This window comes from Melospiza melodia, chromosome 1 (genome assembly GCF_035770615.1).
Source record: "Melospiza melodia melodia isolate bMelMel2 chromosome 1, bMelMel2.pri, whole genome shotgun sequence".
Classification (NCBI taxonomy): Eukaryota; Metazoa; Chordata; class Aves; order Passeriformes; family Passerellidae; genus Melospiza; species Melospiza melodia.
Genome location: NC_086194.1, coordinates 18,668,568 through 18,685,165, shown reverse-complemented (window position 1 = coordinate 18,685,165; position 16,598 = coordinate 18,668,568). Strand labels below are relative to the sequence as shown.

The 16,598-nt window shown below is 38.2% G+C and overlaps 1 protein-coding gene and 1 long non-coding RNA gene across 6 annotated transcripts in view; one reads left to right on the top strand and one right to left on the bottom strand.

Annotated features, from left to right (window-relative positions):
* Positions 1-14,346, top strand: part of ARMC3 (armadillo repeat containing 3) — a 61,873-nt gene extending 47,527 nt beyond the window's left edge. For 4 of the 5 annotated variants that reach the window (XM_063150032.1, XM_063150068.1, XM_063150038.1 and 1 more), the window contains 6 exons: positions 610-778; positions 1,636-1,736; positions 4,544-4,606; positions 9,877-10,071; positions 12,476-12,638; positions 14,105-14,346. In XM_063150032.1, coding sequence (XP_063006102.1) covers positions 610-778; positions 1,636-1,736; positions 4,544-4,606; positions 9,877-10,071; positions 12,476-12,638; positions 14,105-14,305 — 892 coding nt within the window. In that variant the 3' untranslated portion in view covers positions 14,306-14,346. The remainder of the gene's footprint in view (positions 1-609; positions 779-1,635; positions 1,737-4,543; positions 4,607-9,876; positions 10,072-12,475; positions 12,639-14,104) is intronic. The other variant, XM_063150049.1, reaches the window with a different exon arrangement.
* Positions 8,070-16,598, bottom strand: part of LOC134414871 (uncharacterized) — an 18,941-nt gene continuing 10,412 nt past the window's right edge. Inside the window, exons 3-4 of the long non-coding RNA XR_010026869.1 lie at positions 16,473-16,572; positions 8,070-8,113 (exon numbers count right to left, since the gene is read on the bottom strand). This is a non-coding gene — a long non-coding RNA (uncharacterized LOC134414871). The remainder of the gene's footprint in view (positions 8,114-16,472; positions 16,573-16,598) is intronic.

The window sequence follows — 16,598 nt, the reverse complement described above, 5'->3', positions numbered from 1 at the left end:
ATTCCTGTCTTCCCATGTCCCCATGTTACTATTTGTTTCTATGTCTACACTGCAAAAATCCTGCCATTCTGGTGGTGTTGATACGACTCCTTGTGTCCTTGTGTTTCCATGCTTGTTCATGTTTAGCAAATATCTGCCAGCTGTGCTCCCCCAAACGCTGTAACAGTGCTAGACCAGAAGGATTCACACATTGCATAATGCACAACTGAATCTGCAAATTGCCTTGCCGCTGAAAAGAGAGAGGGAGGGAGAGAGGTTGCCTGGACTGTATCATATGGTCAGCTCTATTATTCCTTTTACATGTTTTTTCTCCCAAGCTCTCTGAGGTGCTCTATAACATCCTTCTAGATAAAAGGTTGTGGCATCCTGTCTGCATTTCTTTAGGTAGCATTTAACTACCTAAAGGATTTGCTTTTGAGCACTGTTTTCCTTCCCTAGAGAAGGAATTCTGAGCAGCACAGCCACTCCTTGCTGGCCCAGAGGGCACAGGACCAGCACTTGGAAGTGAATCTATCTTGGCCTTGGTAATGCTGAAAACTAACTCTGAGCTGTATAATAACATTTAATTAGTATTTCATGATTAATTAGCCTTTGTATTTAATTTATCAGTGCTTTAGACATCCTAGAAGAAATTAATCTGTCTTCAAAGCGTAAAAATAAGTTCAGTGAAGCTGCTCTGGAAACGCTACTTGATAATAATCTTTCCCAGAAGTACAGCCGGATGGGATACTTATCACCAAGTAATATCATTACTAATGGATTCTATGATTGTGGTCAGGTAAGCTATTCTAAACAAATTACTCTATTTAGAAAGAGTAGCAGTTTCCTCTTAATTTAGAAAGACTATTGTAGCAACAGCCAAATTCTGGCTACAGAAAATATATCATTTTCTTTTCCTGAAATTTTACGGCTGTTATACAGATCTCTTTTGATTATCTTTCTTAATGGATGAAATCATCTTCATGGTATTCCCTAGTTGTGATCTTCCAAATCCTGTCTGAGCTGTTCAGACCCTTCCAGATCCTTTCTCAAACTTTAGTTCTTCTGGTCTCTCTCCCTGCACTATACTTAATCCTAGCTTGACATTGTATGACCTATGGACATTTTGTTTGTTAATTTTTACATAAGGAAGCAAACAGTTCATATTTTCACCTCGGGCATGACTCCTTCTCTTACAAAAGAAGTGTTTGTGTATAAAGTCTGACTCCACTATCACTTATTAGTACTGTGCTCAATTTAAATCTGAGAAGGACTTTTCCAAATACTCAGAAAAATTAGAAATACCAGTCTTACTGACAATCAGTGAAATATCTGCTCCTAAAGCACTTGGTTGCTTTTGAAAACTCCATCCTCTGTTGTGAAGCCTTCAGAGGCAGGAACATTTCCTTATTCTGGAACAGTTTGGAATGCTTCAAACCAATAACTACCATCTTTTCTAAGAAAAAATGATTAAGAAAATTCAAATTGAGGGGAAAATAATTTCAGATATTTTGAATAGCTTTATAAGTTCTAACACAGTCTTTGGCTTAGGATTAGGAATTTTAAATTACTTTTTAGGTATCTTTTAAATAGATTTTTCTTTCTGCATCTTTAACTTAGCAGAAAACCTTGTATTTTATGCTAATTTTCTTGTAGGTAAAACATGGAGGGAAATTTTTGTCTTTGGAAGAACTAAGCAAGCAAGAGCTCACTGACCGTCGGGCAATAATCTTCATTAATGCTAAACCCCAAGAAAGGTGAGTCATATTAGATCTGTTAGTATTTGTTGTAATAGCTCATCTTTTTAATGGTTTTCACTGTTTCCAGTACAAACTTCATTCTATCTATCTATCTATCTATCTATCTATCTATCTATCTATCTATCTATCTATCTATCTATCTGTCTATCCATCCATCCATCCATCCATCCATCTATCCACACACACATATATATAAATAGCAACGTCTATTTTATTCCCAGCATGGTGCTTTTATGTCCTAGGAGTCAAAACATTCGTATTTTATAAAATAAGAATTCAGAAAATAGCTCATTCAGTTGAATTGCTTTATTTATCTTAGCCTTGAAGACTCATTCATTTAACTCTCTTTGATTCCTGATTATGGGACACCCAGTGTTTTATTAGTTATAACAAAGCTTGTCATCTGCTGTAATAATTATGTCATCTGAGCTGAATGTCAACATTCGACTGTGAAAGCTATGATTTGATGGTCCTCTTGTACAGACAAATGCATGGAATTTTAACCACATCATTCCAAGGGGTGGGACAAAGCCAAGCATTAAGCTCTCAGGCTTGATAAAGAACCTGTGTCCATTTCTTCTCTGTTTAAGTTGAAGCCAGCCTAACAAATCTTTTTAGATTTGAATGCAGGAAATTGGTATTGGGCTTGTTTAACTGGGAGCCATTTCCTGTAAACAGTCTCACAGATCAAAGATCACTCTACCAACATTTTGCAAGTCCAAAAACTTCTTCTCTGCCAACACATCACATATTTGGGTTACAGTATCATTAGCTTCCCTTTTAAGCTTGTATATGACACCATAAAGATGTCTGGGAATATCTGTGACAAATTAGACTTCCATGCTCTTTGTTGATCCCTCAAGCTGTCTCTAACTATAAGGTCTTCATTCTTTGACTTTGAGACAACTTCTTGCTTTTCCACATTGACAGCAGCCTTACTCTCCAGTTATTTTTGTGTTCATCATTGGGCATTCTCAGAAGTAAAAAAGAATTCTAGCACAGGAACTGGTAGGGCTCATTGGCAGAGCCCTGGAAGGGGGAAAGGGATAAAGCCAGGTTGCCCAGTGATGAGTGATGGGATGGGGTGTCAGTACATGAGGAAAGGAACACCAACAGGATCCCTCAATCTGCCTCAGGAGGTGTTGGCTACAATGCACCACACCTGAAATGTGTCCACACTAAAGCACCCAGCAAGAGGGACAAACAAGGGGAATCCAGGCTTTGGCCCAGTCCCAGAGATTTGACATCTCTGGCAGAAGTGAAACCTGGTGGGATGGGTCCTGTGCCTGGAGTGCCCTGTTGGATGGTTCCAGGCTCTCCAGGAGGGACAGGCAGGGCAGGAGAGCTGCAGGGGTGGCACTCTATGGAATAGAAGGGGCAGAATGTGTGGAGCTCACAGCTGCCAATGGCACAGCTGAGAGCCTCTGGGTAAGAATCAAGGGACAAACAAATAATGCAGATGCCATTTGGGAGTTCACTACAGACCTTCTGGACAGGACGAGGATGAATTATTCTTTGAGGAATTAAGGGACTCTTCCAAGTCAACTGCCCTTGTCTTTATGGGAGACTTCAACTTGCCAGAAATTAACTGGGAACATCACACAGCTGGTACAACCCAGGCCAGAAGATTCCTAAAAACCTTATGGATCAGGCTTGGAAAGATGCCCTCCTTGATCTACTCCTTGTCAACAGGGTGGATCTTGTGAGCAAGTGGAGATTGGAAGCCATTTTGGCCACAGTGACCAGGAAGAGATCAAGTTTAAAATCTCTGTTAACAGAAGGAAAAATGCAAAAACCTCGACTCTGGACCTGAGGAGAACAGACCTCAGACTGCTCAGGGAATTAGTGAGTAAGATCCCTTGGGAAAAAAGCTTTTGCAGGTGCTGCAGTCCATTAGTGCTGGTCACTTTTTAAACTTCACTTCCTAAGGGCACAGGAGCAGACAATTCCCAAATGTCAGAAGTCAATCATACAAGGCAGAAGGCCATCTTGGTTGAACAGGATTCTTCTCTTAAAAATAAGGAAAAAAAGAAAGGTGTATGCCCAGTGGAAGCAAGGTCAGGTGACATGGGAAAAACAGAACCTCTGCTGGCCACTGTTGGGAGAAAATTCATGTGGCCAAAGTTTGTCTAGAGTTGAAGCCGGCCAGAACTGGGGGGGACAAGAAAAAGAGTTTTTTCAAATATATTAAATGGCAACATGCAGTGCCTTGAGGGGAAGCCATGTGAGAAGTGACTGACGTCTGTTCAGATTGGAGGAGACTGAGGGGAGCCCTCATGGCCATCTACAACTTCCTCCTAAGGGGAAGAGGAGGGTCAGGCACTGATCTCTTCTCTGTGGTCACCAGTGACAGGACCCAAGGGAATGGCCTGAGGTTGTGTCAGGGGAGGTTTAGGTTGGAAATTAGGAAAAGGTTCTTCCCCCAGAAGGTGGTTGAGAACTGGAACAGCTGCCCAGGGAACTGGTCACAGCACCAAGCCTTACAAAGTTCAAGAAGAATTTGGACAATGCTCTCAGGCACATGGCATGACTCCTGGGGATGGTTCTGTGTAGAGCCAGGAGTTGGATATGATGATCTTGATGGGTCCCTTCCAGCTCAGCATATTCTGTCATTCTGTGATTCCATACTTCATTTTTGATCCCTGAATTAATGTCTGGTTTATTAGTAGTTATGTTTTTTCTTTCACTTATATACCACCCATGAATATATTTATTGTCCTTTAAAGTCCAAACTCCATTTTCATAGCTTCACATGCAAATATTAACTTTGCAAACAAATGCAAAAATATCTTCTTCTGTTTCAGTGTTGTAGAAGTACCTGAAGTATCACCACCTGTTTCAGGAAGAAGCAGCAAAGAAAAACCAAGGTATGGCTCTCAGATTTGCTAGTTGTCAATGTTGTGTTATTGCTGTAACATTAGAAATAGAAGTCTGAGAAAATAGTGACAGATAGTTTCTGAATGGAGTACAAATACCTAAACACAATGTTAAATATATTTTGGGAGTCTTTCTGTCATTCTTTCATCTCCTATTTGCAGTAATATTCCTTTGTCTATCTTAGTGATTATTCTTCCTCTCTTCCCATGCTGTATTTGAACAGCTCACGCTTATTTGCTCTTTTTTTTTTCTTCATTATCCCTTGGAAGCAGTGAAATGCTGTTATTTTACAACTTAACAACCAAGACACGGAGAAATTACAGTAGAAGTTCCTTCTCAGTTTAGAACCTAAACCCATGAAATGTTCCTACACTGCCTACAGGCCTCCTTATTTCTAGATTAAATCTCTTCCAGTGCAGTTGACAGATGACTAAAAGCTGAGAAGGGTGTGCTCAGAGCTGTCCTGATTTTTAGGCAAGTAGCCTAAAAATGCTTCACTCTTGCAGCACTTGTCCTGAGCCATAGAATGCACCAGGTACAGTGCTGCAGTCTGTCTCTTCGTACCAAGTAGATCAGAACCACTATTCTTGTAGTGGAAAATTAATTTCCTTCTTTTACAGAAAGAGGATTTGAGTCTGTCCCTCACACCTGCAGAGAGCTGACCACAGGATATTTAGGGTTTAGCAGTCTCTTTGTGGTTTGTTGTAGCTGGTCACTAATGATGAGGTACAATGAACAGGGTGTTTTACTTGACCTGTTCAGGTACTTAACTCTCCTTACTCTCACCAAGACCAGGCTTTTAGTCCTTGTCTAATATAAAATAATTGATCTGTAGTTTGTTCCTGTGGAAGGAAACTGAGCCATGGTCTCCCAGCTGTCCTTCCTGTAAAGCACCTGCACACTTGTGACCACAACAGTGCCTTCTGCAGAAGGCAGGTGTGCATGCCTGATTCCAGGGGAATCCAAAAGCAGTCCCAGTGGAGCCTCCTTGCCATCAGTGGAATGGCCTCTAGTTTTTGATAGGAATGTCATACAACCTACAACTGTCCTTGGCTTTTCTGTTAGCTAACTTAGTGCAGTGACTATTTATCATGCTGGTTTCTGTGGGTCCCAGGCCTAACTTCCTAATTTTCCATTCTTTATGGTAAAGGGAGCCTTGGTAATGGCTAAGGGCTGTGAGTTCCAATCAGTGGTGGAAATGCTGAGTGCTGCAGGGTTGGAGAAAAAGGAGAAATGGTGTGTCTGTTGTAGGAGCTGATGTACTGTGTTTCCAATTTTTATTGTGGAGCTCATTCATGAACTGATACCCTACTGTCTGTACAGGTGTTTTATTGACAGAGATAATGGCTTATTTCTGACACTGCTTGTATATTTCTGTGTGTGATTGCATCTGCACTTGAGAAATGAAATGTGCAGTAAGAAAATCAAGACAAAGCTGAAACCTGCTTTTGATCTCAATAACTCAGTGGTATCTCCAATAGAGGAAAAACTGAAGTTACCTGGACAATGGTGTTCACTCAGCAAAAGCAGCACTAGAGAAAAAGGCTAAAAGTATTATACTTTGAGTTATATTTGAATATGTTTGAATTATATAAATTTGTTTGGAACAGACATGCAATGAGAGAGATGCAAATTACTGACAGATAATAGCTACTGACTGTGAATGTTTGAGGTTTTGACTTAAATCAGGACCCAGATTGTCAGACTAGTCCATCCAAAAGTTATTGACTTACAAGGCAGACATTCCCATTTGACTTGTTATTTGGACTGCACGCACTTCTGAAATTCAGTTTAAATAATTTTATAGTAGATACCTGAAATGGATTGAAATGGATATGAATTGTGTTGTGGAAGGTTCCTGTTTCAGGAGGCACCAGAGTAGATACAGCAGCTTGAGTGCCTAAGGAGACCTGTCCCAGCTTCTGCCCCCTCCCAGGTCCTCCTGCTGCCCCCTGTGCCCTGCTCATGACCCACTGTGCCTCTGCCAATTTAGTCAAAGGGAGCAGAGGCAAGGGGAGATACTAAGCCCCACTTATTTTTTCTCTGCTCCAGTGGGGAGTTCCTTCACCTTGGAAGATGCTTTAGAGTCATAGGCCATTTTATATAGTCTCAGGAGCTGGGAGACCTGTTCTGACAAGATAATATATTTGTTCATTACAGTGTGTGATGAAGATACACTTGGATAGTTGCTTTCTAATGTAATTTATATCACTTACAGTGTAAATGACTGCTCTGTTTGCAACCATAACTCCTTTGAAAAGCAAAAAATTTTCTTTAGGAAAAAATAAATGCCTGACTCGATTTCCCATAGTAAACCTTGCAGTAGTACAAGGACTCCTTTCTTCAAGTAAGAAATAATTGCTTTTGAATGTCATGATCAAGTTTTATGATTTATAACCCCATTGTCATTCATTTTGAATCCATAATTCATACATCATTATTATTATTAATTTCTGAGATATATGGGAGTTACTTGAAGGTCAGTAGCTGACTCCAAGTCTCAAACATGCTTAGACCTTTTCCTGCATATTTTTTCCTTTGATCATATTTTCTGTTCATCATTATTTTGCAAAGTACTACTGAACACTGTTTAAAACCATTGTTTTGAAAAAGTGACACTACTTTATATAAACCATAGTTGAAAGCCAAGAGAAAGGGCAGTTGTAATTGTCTGCTGGAAATGTTTGAATTAGATGTGAGGAAGTGCTTAGTTGATAGTTTGACATATATTTTCATTGACAGCAACATTTTTAATCAGGCAGTTTCATATCTGATATACACATTGACTGGGCTAAAAGATTGTATTGAAAGTAGACTAATAAATGTGTATTTATTCCCTCCTATGTTTCAATACTGCATTTAAGGAAATACTTCCCAATGCCCACTTGCTCCTTTTCAAAAGAGAACCAGGGCATTTAAGCTGTGCAAAATGGGAAAGAACATAGGTGTCATGGCCACTTTTGATGGTAGAATATTGTATTGGCTGCCTTCTTCCTCCAGCTGATGCTCTGGTGACCTGTTGGACTCTTGTACTAAAGTTGCAAAGAATCAGAAACAGCTTGGAGACTATTAAGTGCCATGAGCTCTCCTTTGCAATATTCCTCTGCTTTCACAGCAAGTAGTCTCACAAGTAGGAAGACAGCTCTGAGAAATGAGAGTGATTTTTTTTTCTGATGTCACAATTCCCACTGGCAAGAAAATGGGGATTGAAAAAGAGGGCAAGAAAAAAGGGCAGTAGAAGTCTCCTGTAGAGGTTACTGGTTATTTTATAGCACTGAGCTGTAAGACTGCAGCTCCACAGTTCCTTATGAGATAAGGATTAGACAGATATGATGAACTGAAGAGTTGAGGAGTAAGAGAGAGACAAGTGTGGAAGACAACCTTAAATCAGCTATTCCTCCAAGGAACACAACATAGTCATACCTGAGAGAAATACGCAGCAGCATAAAACCCAAACAAATCACTGTTCAAACTCATCTCTCTCAGGTGTTTTGTTCCTGAAAATTGGAAAGGAGGAGAATAAGTGGGATTCTAGAGTCATTTGAATAGGTAGGAATAGAAAACAAATTCTCCTACAGCACTGTAATTTAATGGTGCACTTCTCATAGAGAAAAGAAAGTACTGGAAGGATAGAAGGGAAGAAGGGGGGGAAAGGGAAAATGGCAGAGAAAAAAGAATTACAGCATTTATAAATGTTGTTCTCTTGAAAACCTCCTAAACTGGACACCAGACAGTTGGGAATAATTCAAGATTTTTAAAATACAGTATTTTTGACCATAATGATAAGTATGATAAGAATGATAAGAAATTGATAAGTAGATAGCTATTTAATCTAGCATTATAAGGTTCTCTGGATATAGTTAGATAGAGTTCAAATTAGATAAAACTGTTTGTCTGCTTTTTTCCAAGTGTAAGTGTAATTAATAATCAGAACAGTTTATTTAAGAGGGTGGTGAATTTTCTATAATTTTAAGATTAAATCTTAATTGGTTACCCTAATAAAATAATGTCCTTTGTGACACATATTTAAAGGGCTCTTTGTGAATATGGTAAATCCCCATAGGTTAAAGAAAAGTTTGCAAAGTATTCTGAAGACAAATTGCTTGAATTCAACTACTGATAATGATGTATGCCCTTTTGCTTTGTTCAATGCCTTCCATCTTAAGAGTGCTATTCATAGTATAAATTTTAAGAATAATTTGAAGAGCATGCAATAATGTGTGTCTTGGAGCCATGTACTCTAGTAGTCCTTTATTTCTTTTTTTTTTCTTTTTCCTTCCAAGATCACCAGAAGTATTATAGATTTTAAAAAATGAGCCAGAACTGTAAAATTAAATAAAGAAGTTTTGTTTGTATTTCACAGTAAAAATTTTCAGGATCTGCACTGAAAAAAGACACAATGCTTACAAAACACTCATTTCATGTGTTCCCACAAATAAAAGATCCTAAACTGTCTGATTGTATAGACCTTAATAATACCTCTTGTAAGATAATGATTTTATAGTTGCTGCTTAACTTGTGAAATGCACAGTATTTAATTTAAGCAGAACAGTAATTTCATTTATACTTCTGCTGGGTGCTTAAGATGCCTGTTTAGGATCATAGTAATTTTTCAGATCCTGAGCATTAGGAAAATATGAAGCATGTGCATTGAAAAAGAGTCAGCAAAAACACAGAATTGTTGTAAAATCTTTCTCTGACAAGCCATGCTCTAGTTTGCATAATGCCTTAAGTACCTGAACTTGCAATTACAGAGGCTGTCTTTTGGGAAGTCCTGTCGAGATTTCAGCTGTGCTTTTGATACCATTTTTTTCCTTTATTTGAAGACCAGATTTTTATCAAGTAAAAAATCACTGGAGTTTGTGGTTTTTAGTTCATATCCATACAAAACCAAACCATAACTAAAAATATGCCCTATATGTATATAGTAGGTAAGTAAGTATCTCCTCCTCTATATGATCCATACATGGGAAAGGCATATCAGAGCCATTAACTAAAAATAAAATGAGAATTGACAACAATGTTAATACAGAGCTAGTGGCATTTATTCCTAACCACCTCCTGTAGGCATGTTCCACAAGTGTTCTGTACAGCTTTGTAGATTTTGGATATTTGTTATCAAGATAAAAGATGTCTCCTACCTTCCACCTCTCCCTAGCCAATATGTCTAAATGTCCTGTTGGAGAACTTACATGTTTGAATTTGAACTTTAGAGAATACAGTATTCTAGATAAGTGTATCATTTTTTTTTCTATGTAAGAAAAGGGAGAGGGAAAAAAGAGGAGGAAAAACCAAAAGTTATTCAAGTTGCACCGACAATCCTGGAGGAAATAAAGCTAGAAAATTCCCATTGGGTACCACCACCTGACTACGTTTTAATGGATTACATTAATGATGCTTCCAAAACAATTCTACCAATAACTTCTACCCGGGAACAGGTTGTGGCTCTTGCACAGTGAGTACCAAATCGTATTTCCATAAGCCGAATTAGTAAAATAACTGTTTTCTTATCCAAAGTCAACTTTTTCAAAATAGTTATTTTCCCATGCTTAAGTGGAATCCAAATCTGCTTTGGCCCAGAATGTTGACATGTTTAGATTTTAAGCTTCTTGTTTCTGATTTTGTTGTAATTAATTTAATACATTTTAAAATAAAGTATCACTTGCAACAGAAGAGTATCGATTTCACATTTTAAAAAATATTCTCATAGACAATTTCAGGTTATTTTTCACATTTATACATCTGTACTGATTCTTTCCAGTGAACACATCAACTGCATATAGCATCTACATAATCAAGGTGCCCCAGAGTTCCAGGTTTTGCAAAGCCTAAAAACGTGGTTAGAACCCAGACCTAATAGTTAAGATGGTTGCAAGTGACATGTATCATGTCTGTTCTCCTATCATCTTTCCTGCCTACTTGGTTTTGGAACCCCTTGGGACTGCAACTCTGTTGTATTTTGTTTTCTATTGAGCCAAAAGCATAATACAAGTTTTCTAACATAGCTTTTAAGTGCTCTTGTAATTAACATCCTGACGATTTAATAGTGCCAGAATATTGCAATAGTGCATGTACAGACTGTTGGTATCAATGTGTGATTCATTGGTTGCACTGACTGCTCAGCCTGGGCACCAATCAGTCACCTCCAAGCAGTGCGTCTGTTTTCATCTTCTCCATAGTTAAACCTTTATATCTTACCAGTTTCCAGGCTGCCTCCTGAATCTGGAGAGTTTGGCATCAGATCCCACTTACTTTCACAAAATTTGTTACTTTTACTAACTCTCATTTTTAATGAAGTTGTCTAATGTGATATGAGGAATGAATTTTCCATTGATTGCAGAATTTGACAGGACAGAAATTCATCCTTAACTATCCGTCTGTGTATAAATCATGCTGCCTTCCTCAAGGTGGAATCCATAAAATTCTCTTATAAATCTGCTCTTCTAACACACCAGTGAAATACTTGCAGACACACAATCCAGTGAAACAATCACAGGAAATTTAACTAGAATGTTTTCTGTGAGGATTTTTCTGTCTGTGTTCCATTTCAGGCACCTGCCTGAATAGCATGTGTTGAATAGGGAGTGGAGGAGAAGGCAGCTGCAGCATCCCTCCCTGACAGCCTGGCTGGAGTTCCTCCTGTGCTCATTGGGGATGAGCTGAAGCTACATGAGGGACATGAGAAATGCTGGATGTGTCCTTTGGAACAAACACAGCCCACCTTTGTGTGGTGGTGAGCACGCTGGCTGGGGCAGCATTGCTCTCTTTAATGAGGGCTGCCCATGGGCACACACAGCACAAGGGGCTGCTGTGCTGCCCCACACTTTCTCAGCTTCACCCAGTAATTCCCAGCTTCAAGATACCCTGTCTGACACGCTTGGTGATAGCTCCCTGGGCCCATGCTATTGCAACCAATGCTTCCTCAACTCTAAATTTTGAAAAGTGAGGCCTCAGAGGTTGCCTTGCTTGTGCTGGGCAGAGGAACACATTTACTGCTTCTGCAGAGGAAGGGATGCAAGTTTTAGCTCTCTGTTGGAAGCAATGGCTTGTGATTTTCATGTCAGCTCTGCAACATCTTGTCCAGAGTGAGACCTCAATGACCCTTGTGCCTGTGGCTGAGGCACTGAGGGGAACAAAGGTCTTTACATACAGTGACCTGCACAGGGGAGATGAAGGTGTGTGTGCATGGGGAGACTTACAAACCAGGGCTTGGTCCTGTGTGTGCACAGTCCCCCAAAATATGTGGTTTTGGCAGAGCTTGCACTGACAGTGAGTTCTGATCTGTTTCTGAGCCATTTGTTTAAGTGGATAAATACTGCTCACCCCCAAAATATTGGCTTCAATATAAGAAAGCACATGTAGAAGATAAGTACCTTCAACGAATACAGCTGCTTTTCTCTGCTGGGATCATTGCCTATGGCTTTATTTTTGTCATATATATTCTCATGCCTTTATTACTATTTCAAACAAATAATAGGTCTGGAGACTGTAATATGTAACTCACCTAATCTGTTACCTGTAAACATGACCATCAGCTTCTGCAATTACTTCTTCAGTAATTACACTGTTATTGATGACTTTTTCTGGTGACTTTGTTCCTATACTACAGCTCTCCAGAATCTCTGTTTTTGCACCTTGGTTTAGGTGACAAAATATGAATTACCTAAGTTATGGTTATCTGTTTTAATCAGTAAGCATATTTAAAATACCAATTACTGGATTAAAAAAAAATTAAGCAAAAGTAGAAAAAGTATTACAGTCTTAAAGGTCATTCACTTCTTGCTTGTATACATTGTATTGTGCTACATAAATACAAGAGGAATTATAGATGTAATTGATCCCAGTTGCATTTGAAACAGGTTTGTTGCAGAGAGGATGGGTGGCCCTGTTGAAAAAGAGGAACTACATAATTTCTGCTGGGAACTTGACATGAGTGAAATAGAATTTGACCTGAAAAGCAACATTGTGCCTATCGGGAAAATCAAAAGAGGGACATTCTATCACAGGGCTTTACTTTTCAAGGTACACTATCATTTATTTTGCAACATAACATATTGTTGTTAAATGGATAATCTAAACTAAAGTATATTTGCATCATTTTGATACATTATTTATAGTCATGTAAAATCTTTGGTATACAGTTTCATAATTTTTCGACAGCAAAGTTGATTTCCCAGTGAATGAAAGCCAGCATCGCTTCTTTCTGTAAACATTCTTGTTGTCATTAAATTGTCTTAAGTGATATCAGCAGAATACTTGATAAATGGCAAAAAGCCAAAGTATTTGATTTGGAGTCAAAACATTTTACATTTTCTGTAAACTGCAAAATATTGAATTATGCATCTTGCTTCTTTTTCCATGCTGCAAATGTAAACTTGTTGAGACAATTTTTTATTTGGTATCTATCCAGTATTATGTGATAGTATATAACAGCGTCTATGTTCTAGTTTCTTAGAAGAAACTGGGAAGTTTTATTTCTTTTTTCTTTCTATGAAGATGTACTGGTGCAGCCTGGTTATCTGTCCCATCCTTTTTCCTTGCCTGGATTTTTCTCTTTCTTGAATGGAAAGAAACAGAGAATCAAACACATTAAGAAGGAAGAACCTCTGAAAGAGTACACAGGAGAAAGTGTACAACCCTAAATTTGTGATATCCATAGGGAGATAAAGTTTCCAACTTATTTTATGACATTCTGAGGGTGTGAATTAATTATGCTCCACTGTCCTAAGAAAATTTTGTAGGGACAGGTCATCTCTCTTAAAGCCACAGCACTCTAAGCAATGGGTATCTGTCCATTTGTAACAAGTTAAAAATCTTCCAGGGTTTCATCCCTTCCCATCAGATGTGTGTTGAAAAAGCAGTTTGGTAGCTGGAAACCATTATAGGTCTGTCTGTGATAGTGCAGTCCAGAGGAAGGGCAGGTGTTTCATCTAGCAGACACTTGACTCACATTTCATTGCTTCCCACATTTCCAGGGCTGAAAAGCAAGGAGTGTGCTTCAGAGTGAAGCTACAGTCCTAAACTTAGACTGATAAAAATGTTACCTTTTTACACTTCATATTTCATGCTAGCTATATGTGTGCAGCGTGCCTACGCCTCATTGCTTGAATATACTTTAAAATGTTATCTGGAAGTAAGTCTTCCAAGTAGACAAAAAGCATTGCTGGGTACTGTGGGTGTTGCACTTCATTTGAGATCTGAAGGGCTGGCTGATAACCATATCAGTGTTTGAAAAGAGTTAAAATAAATGTTTTTCACGCTGTGCATTGGAAATGTGAGAAATAACATTTAAAAGCTTACATTTTCTACACAAAACCAACAATAAAGGTTTGAGGTTTGGAACATTTGAAAAATTTATAAAGTATATTTCAAGAAAACTCTAGGCCTTCCAGGTGTTGGTTTTGTTTTTTAAGCATCACTGGGCCTTGCTGTATGTCACAGAAGCTACATGAATTAACTGCATTAACTACTTTTTCTTTCTTTTTTAGGTGATAGCAGACAGAATCGGCATTGGCTGTAGTTTAGTTCGTGGCAAGTATAACAGATGTTGGAATGAAGTTAAATTGGTTGAATACACTCCCAAAGGGCTTCTGCTTCCTCCTCAAGAGTATGTTGTAGATGTAATGTTTGAACCAGGCTTGTTGTTTAAACAAGGAAGTGCAAAGGCTGATCAATACAAACGAATTTAATAATCTTGATGAATATCACCAAAATAAATATTTTAAATATGTTTGCAGTGCTGTATTTATGAAACATGAGGGGGTTCATATCCAACTATCAAAAAGAAGCGTATCTGGTATGTTTTCTGAAATGTTTAATTAAATGTTGTTTTGGTATCTATCTTCAGTGCTAAGAAATTTTGTTAATTTTTTGTAGTATTTGAAGACTAAATTGCAAAACTACAGATTAAACTTGGTAATCAATAATATTTGGTGTATGCTAACATTACAATGCTTATTAAATAAGTTAAATTCCAATACAGCATATTCTTTTTTTTTAAATTTTCCTTCAAATCCCGTGCACACTTATAGGAATTTCATGTCCATAAAGCAAAAAAATGTGACATCTGATGAAATGACAAGACACCTAAAAACAACTGGACAATTTTTGTGTGAAATAACCCAATAACTGAGAACTAGAACTACAATAACATTATACTTTCAACCTCCATAGAAAAAAAATCCCATTTATATTTCTTAAAACTTGGCAGAGTTAATATTTACAGATAATAGGATACTCTGGATGAAAGTATATACTGTTTGTCCTGGCACAGGATAAGACAGATGATTGATAAGTTAGTGCTTGTGATCTGTTTAAGTTCTTTATTTTTGACTTGGAGATAAAATGGACTCTGAGAAGGCAGCAGTTTTAGACAGGGAATTTGCATTTCCTGCTGTCTGGGGTAAAGTGGTGCTGCTGAAGAGTGGTGGTGCTTTTAAGAGAGGTAAAACACTGGCTAGAACACTCTGGGAAACACTTCCTGGTGAAACTGTCAGGGATGCACTGGAGTATTTCATAGATCACCGCTATCAATTGAGTTCACTGTGGAAAGCTGAGAGAATGTACTGTACAGCAGTTAGGCCAGTGCAGGCCTAACAGAACTGAATTTCAGAAGACCAGAACACCTACAACAAGGAATTTACTTCCTGCCTACCAAAAATGTGATTTAAAAAATTGGAGTCTGTATTCTTTTAGCTTTTTAATGTTTGTATAAGCACAGTCACTTGCCTTGACTGCTTTGGTTGAGGAGGAGGAGGTTTGTATCTGTTGTGTTCATTACTGCTCGTGAGCATGATCCCTCCACTCCCTCTCCTTCCTCCTCTGACATGCAGTCTGATTTCCTGGTAGCCCTTAGGGGAACATTTTATCTAAATTTATGTTGTAAATTTGCTTATATGGCCTCATGTTCATTTTTTTTTACCTTATGTTCAGCAGTCCTCTAGACATCAGAATGAAAAAGAAATCTGGAAACAAAATGCAGGATATGCTGGCAGAACTGAGAGAAAGGTGAGGGTGTGTTTCTTATCATTGCTATGTAGCAGGTAGGAGACTGATGGAAGGTCATATGCTCTCACTGACAGGTATGATTTGGTATAGAAACCCACAACTTTGAAAATCCAGTAAATTGAAGTAAAATAAGAATTAATTTCCTGCTAGCTATAATTTTGTATAGTTTTCTTACATTGGAATTTCATTATTTTGTATTGGAACCATAATGTTAAAGTATGACTTGCTGTGTTTGAGGAGGTCTTGAAAAGAAAGCAATTTCTGTTGTTTCTAATAAAAATCAATATGAAAAAAACCAGACAAAATGCAGTTTTTCAAAATAAAAATTGGGAATTTTCTAGACCTATAAGCTCACTTTACATAAAATAATTATCTACATAAATAAAACCAAATACTCTACCCTGCATTGCATAATGCAGAATTTGATGATCTGGAAATGTAGGATCCAAAAATATTTTTTGTCTTTCACAGTTTTGAACTTTGTACTGTCTGAATTCTGTCACTTCAAAATTGTAATGCACTTGGATGTCAGAATTAAGATCTAGGTAGAACATAAACAGTTCAATCTAAAATGGTTACTTTGAAAACTGCACTTTATTTGTCAAGTACGTCAAGAAATGCCACACTTTTTTATTTGATGTTAATCAGGGACCTGTAATTGTGTCCATGGCCTGGTGAAGAATCCCCCCACCTTTTATAAGAGCAGCTCAGTTCACACTCATTCCAGAACTGAATCAGAAAACAAAATGTTTAAACATTTCTACAGAGCTCAGCTGAGTGAGTATTCCCAGGACATGCTCAGCACACACCATTTGGCTTGGGCTGTGCCTGAGGGAATTGATTGCCTACCTTCATTTAAGGAGCAGATGGGGAAGGGCTCGTATTTCCTTTTACATAATAGTTCACTGGGCAGATCAGTCACACAGAAGGAGTCAGGCTTGATGCCTTCCTAAGCACAAACAAAACAGTCTGCAG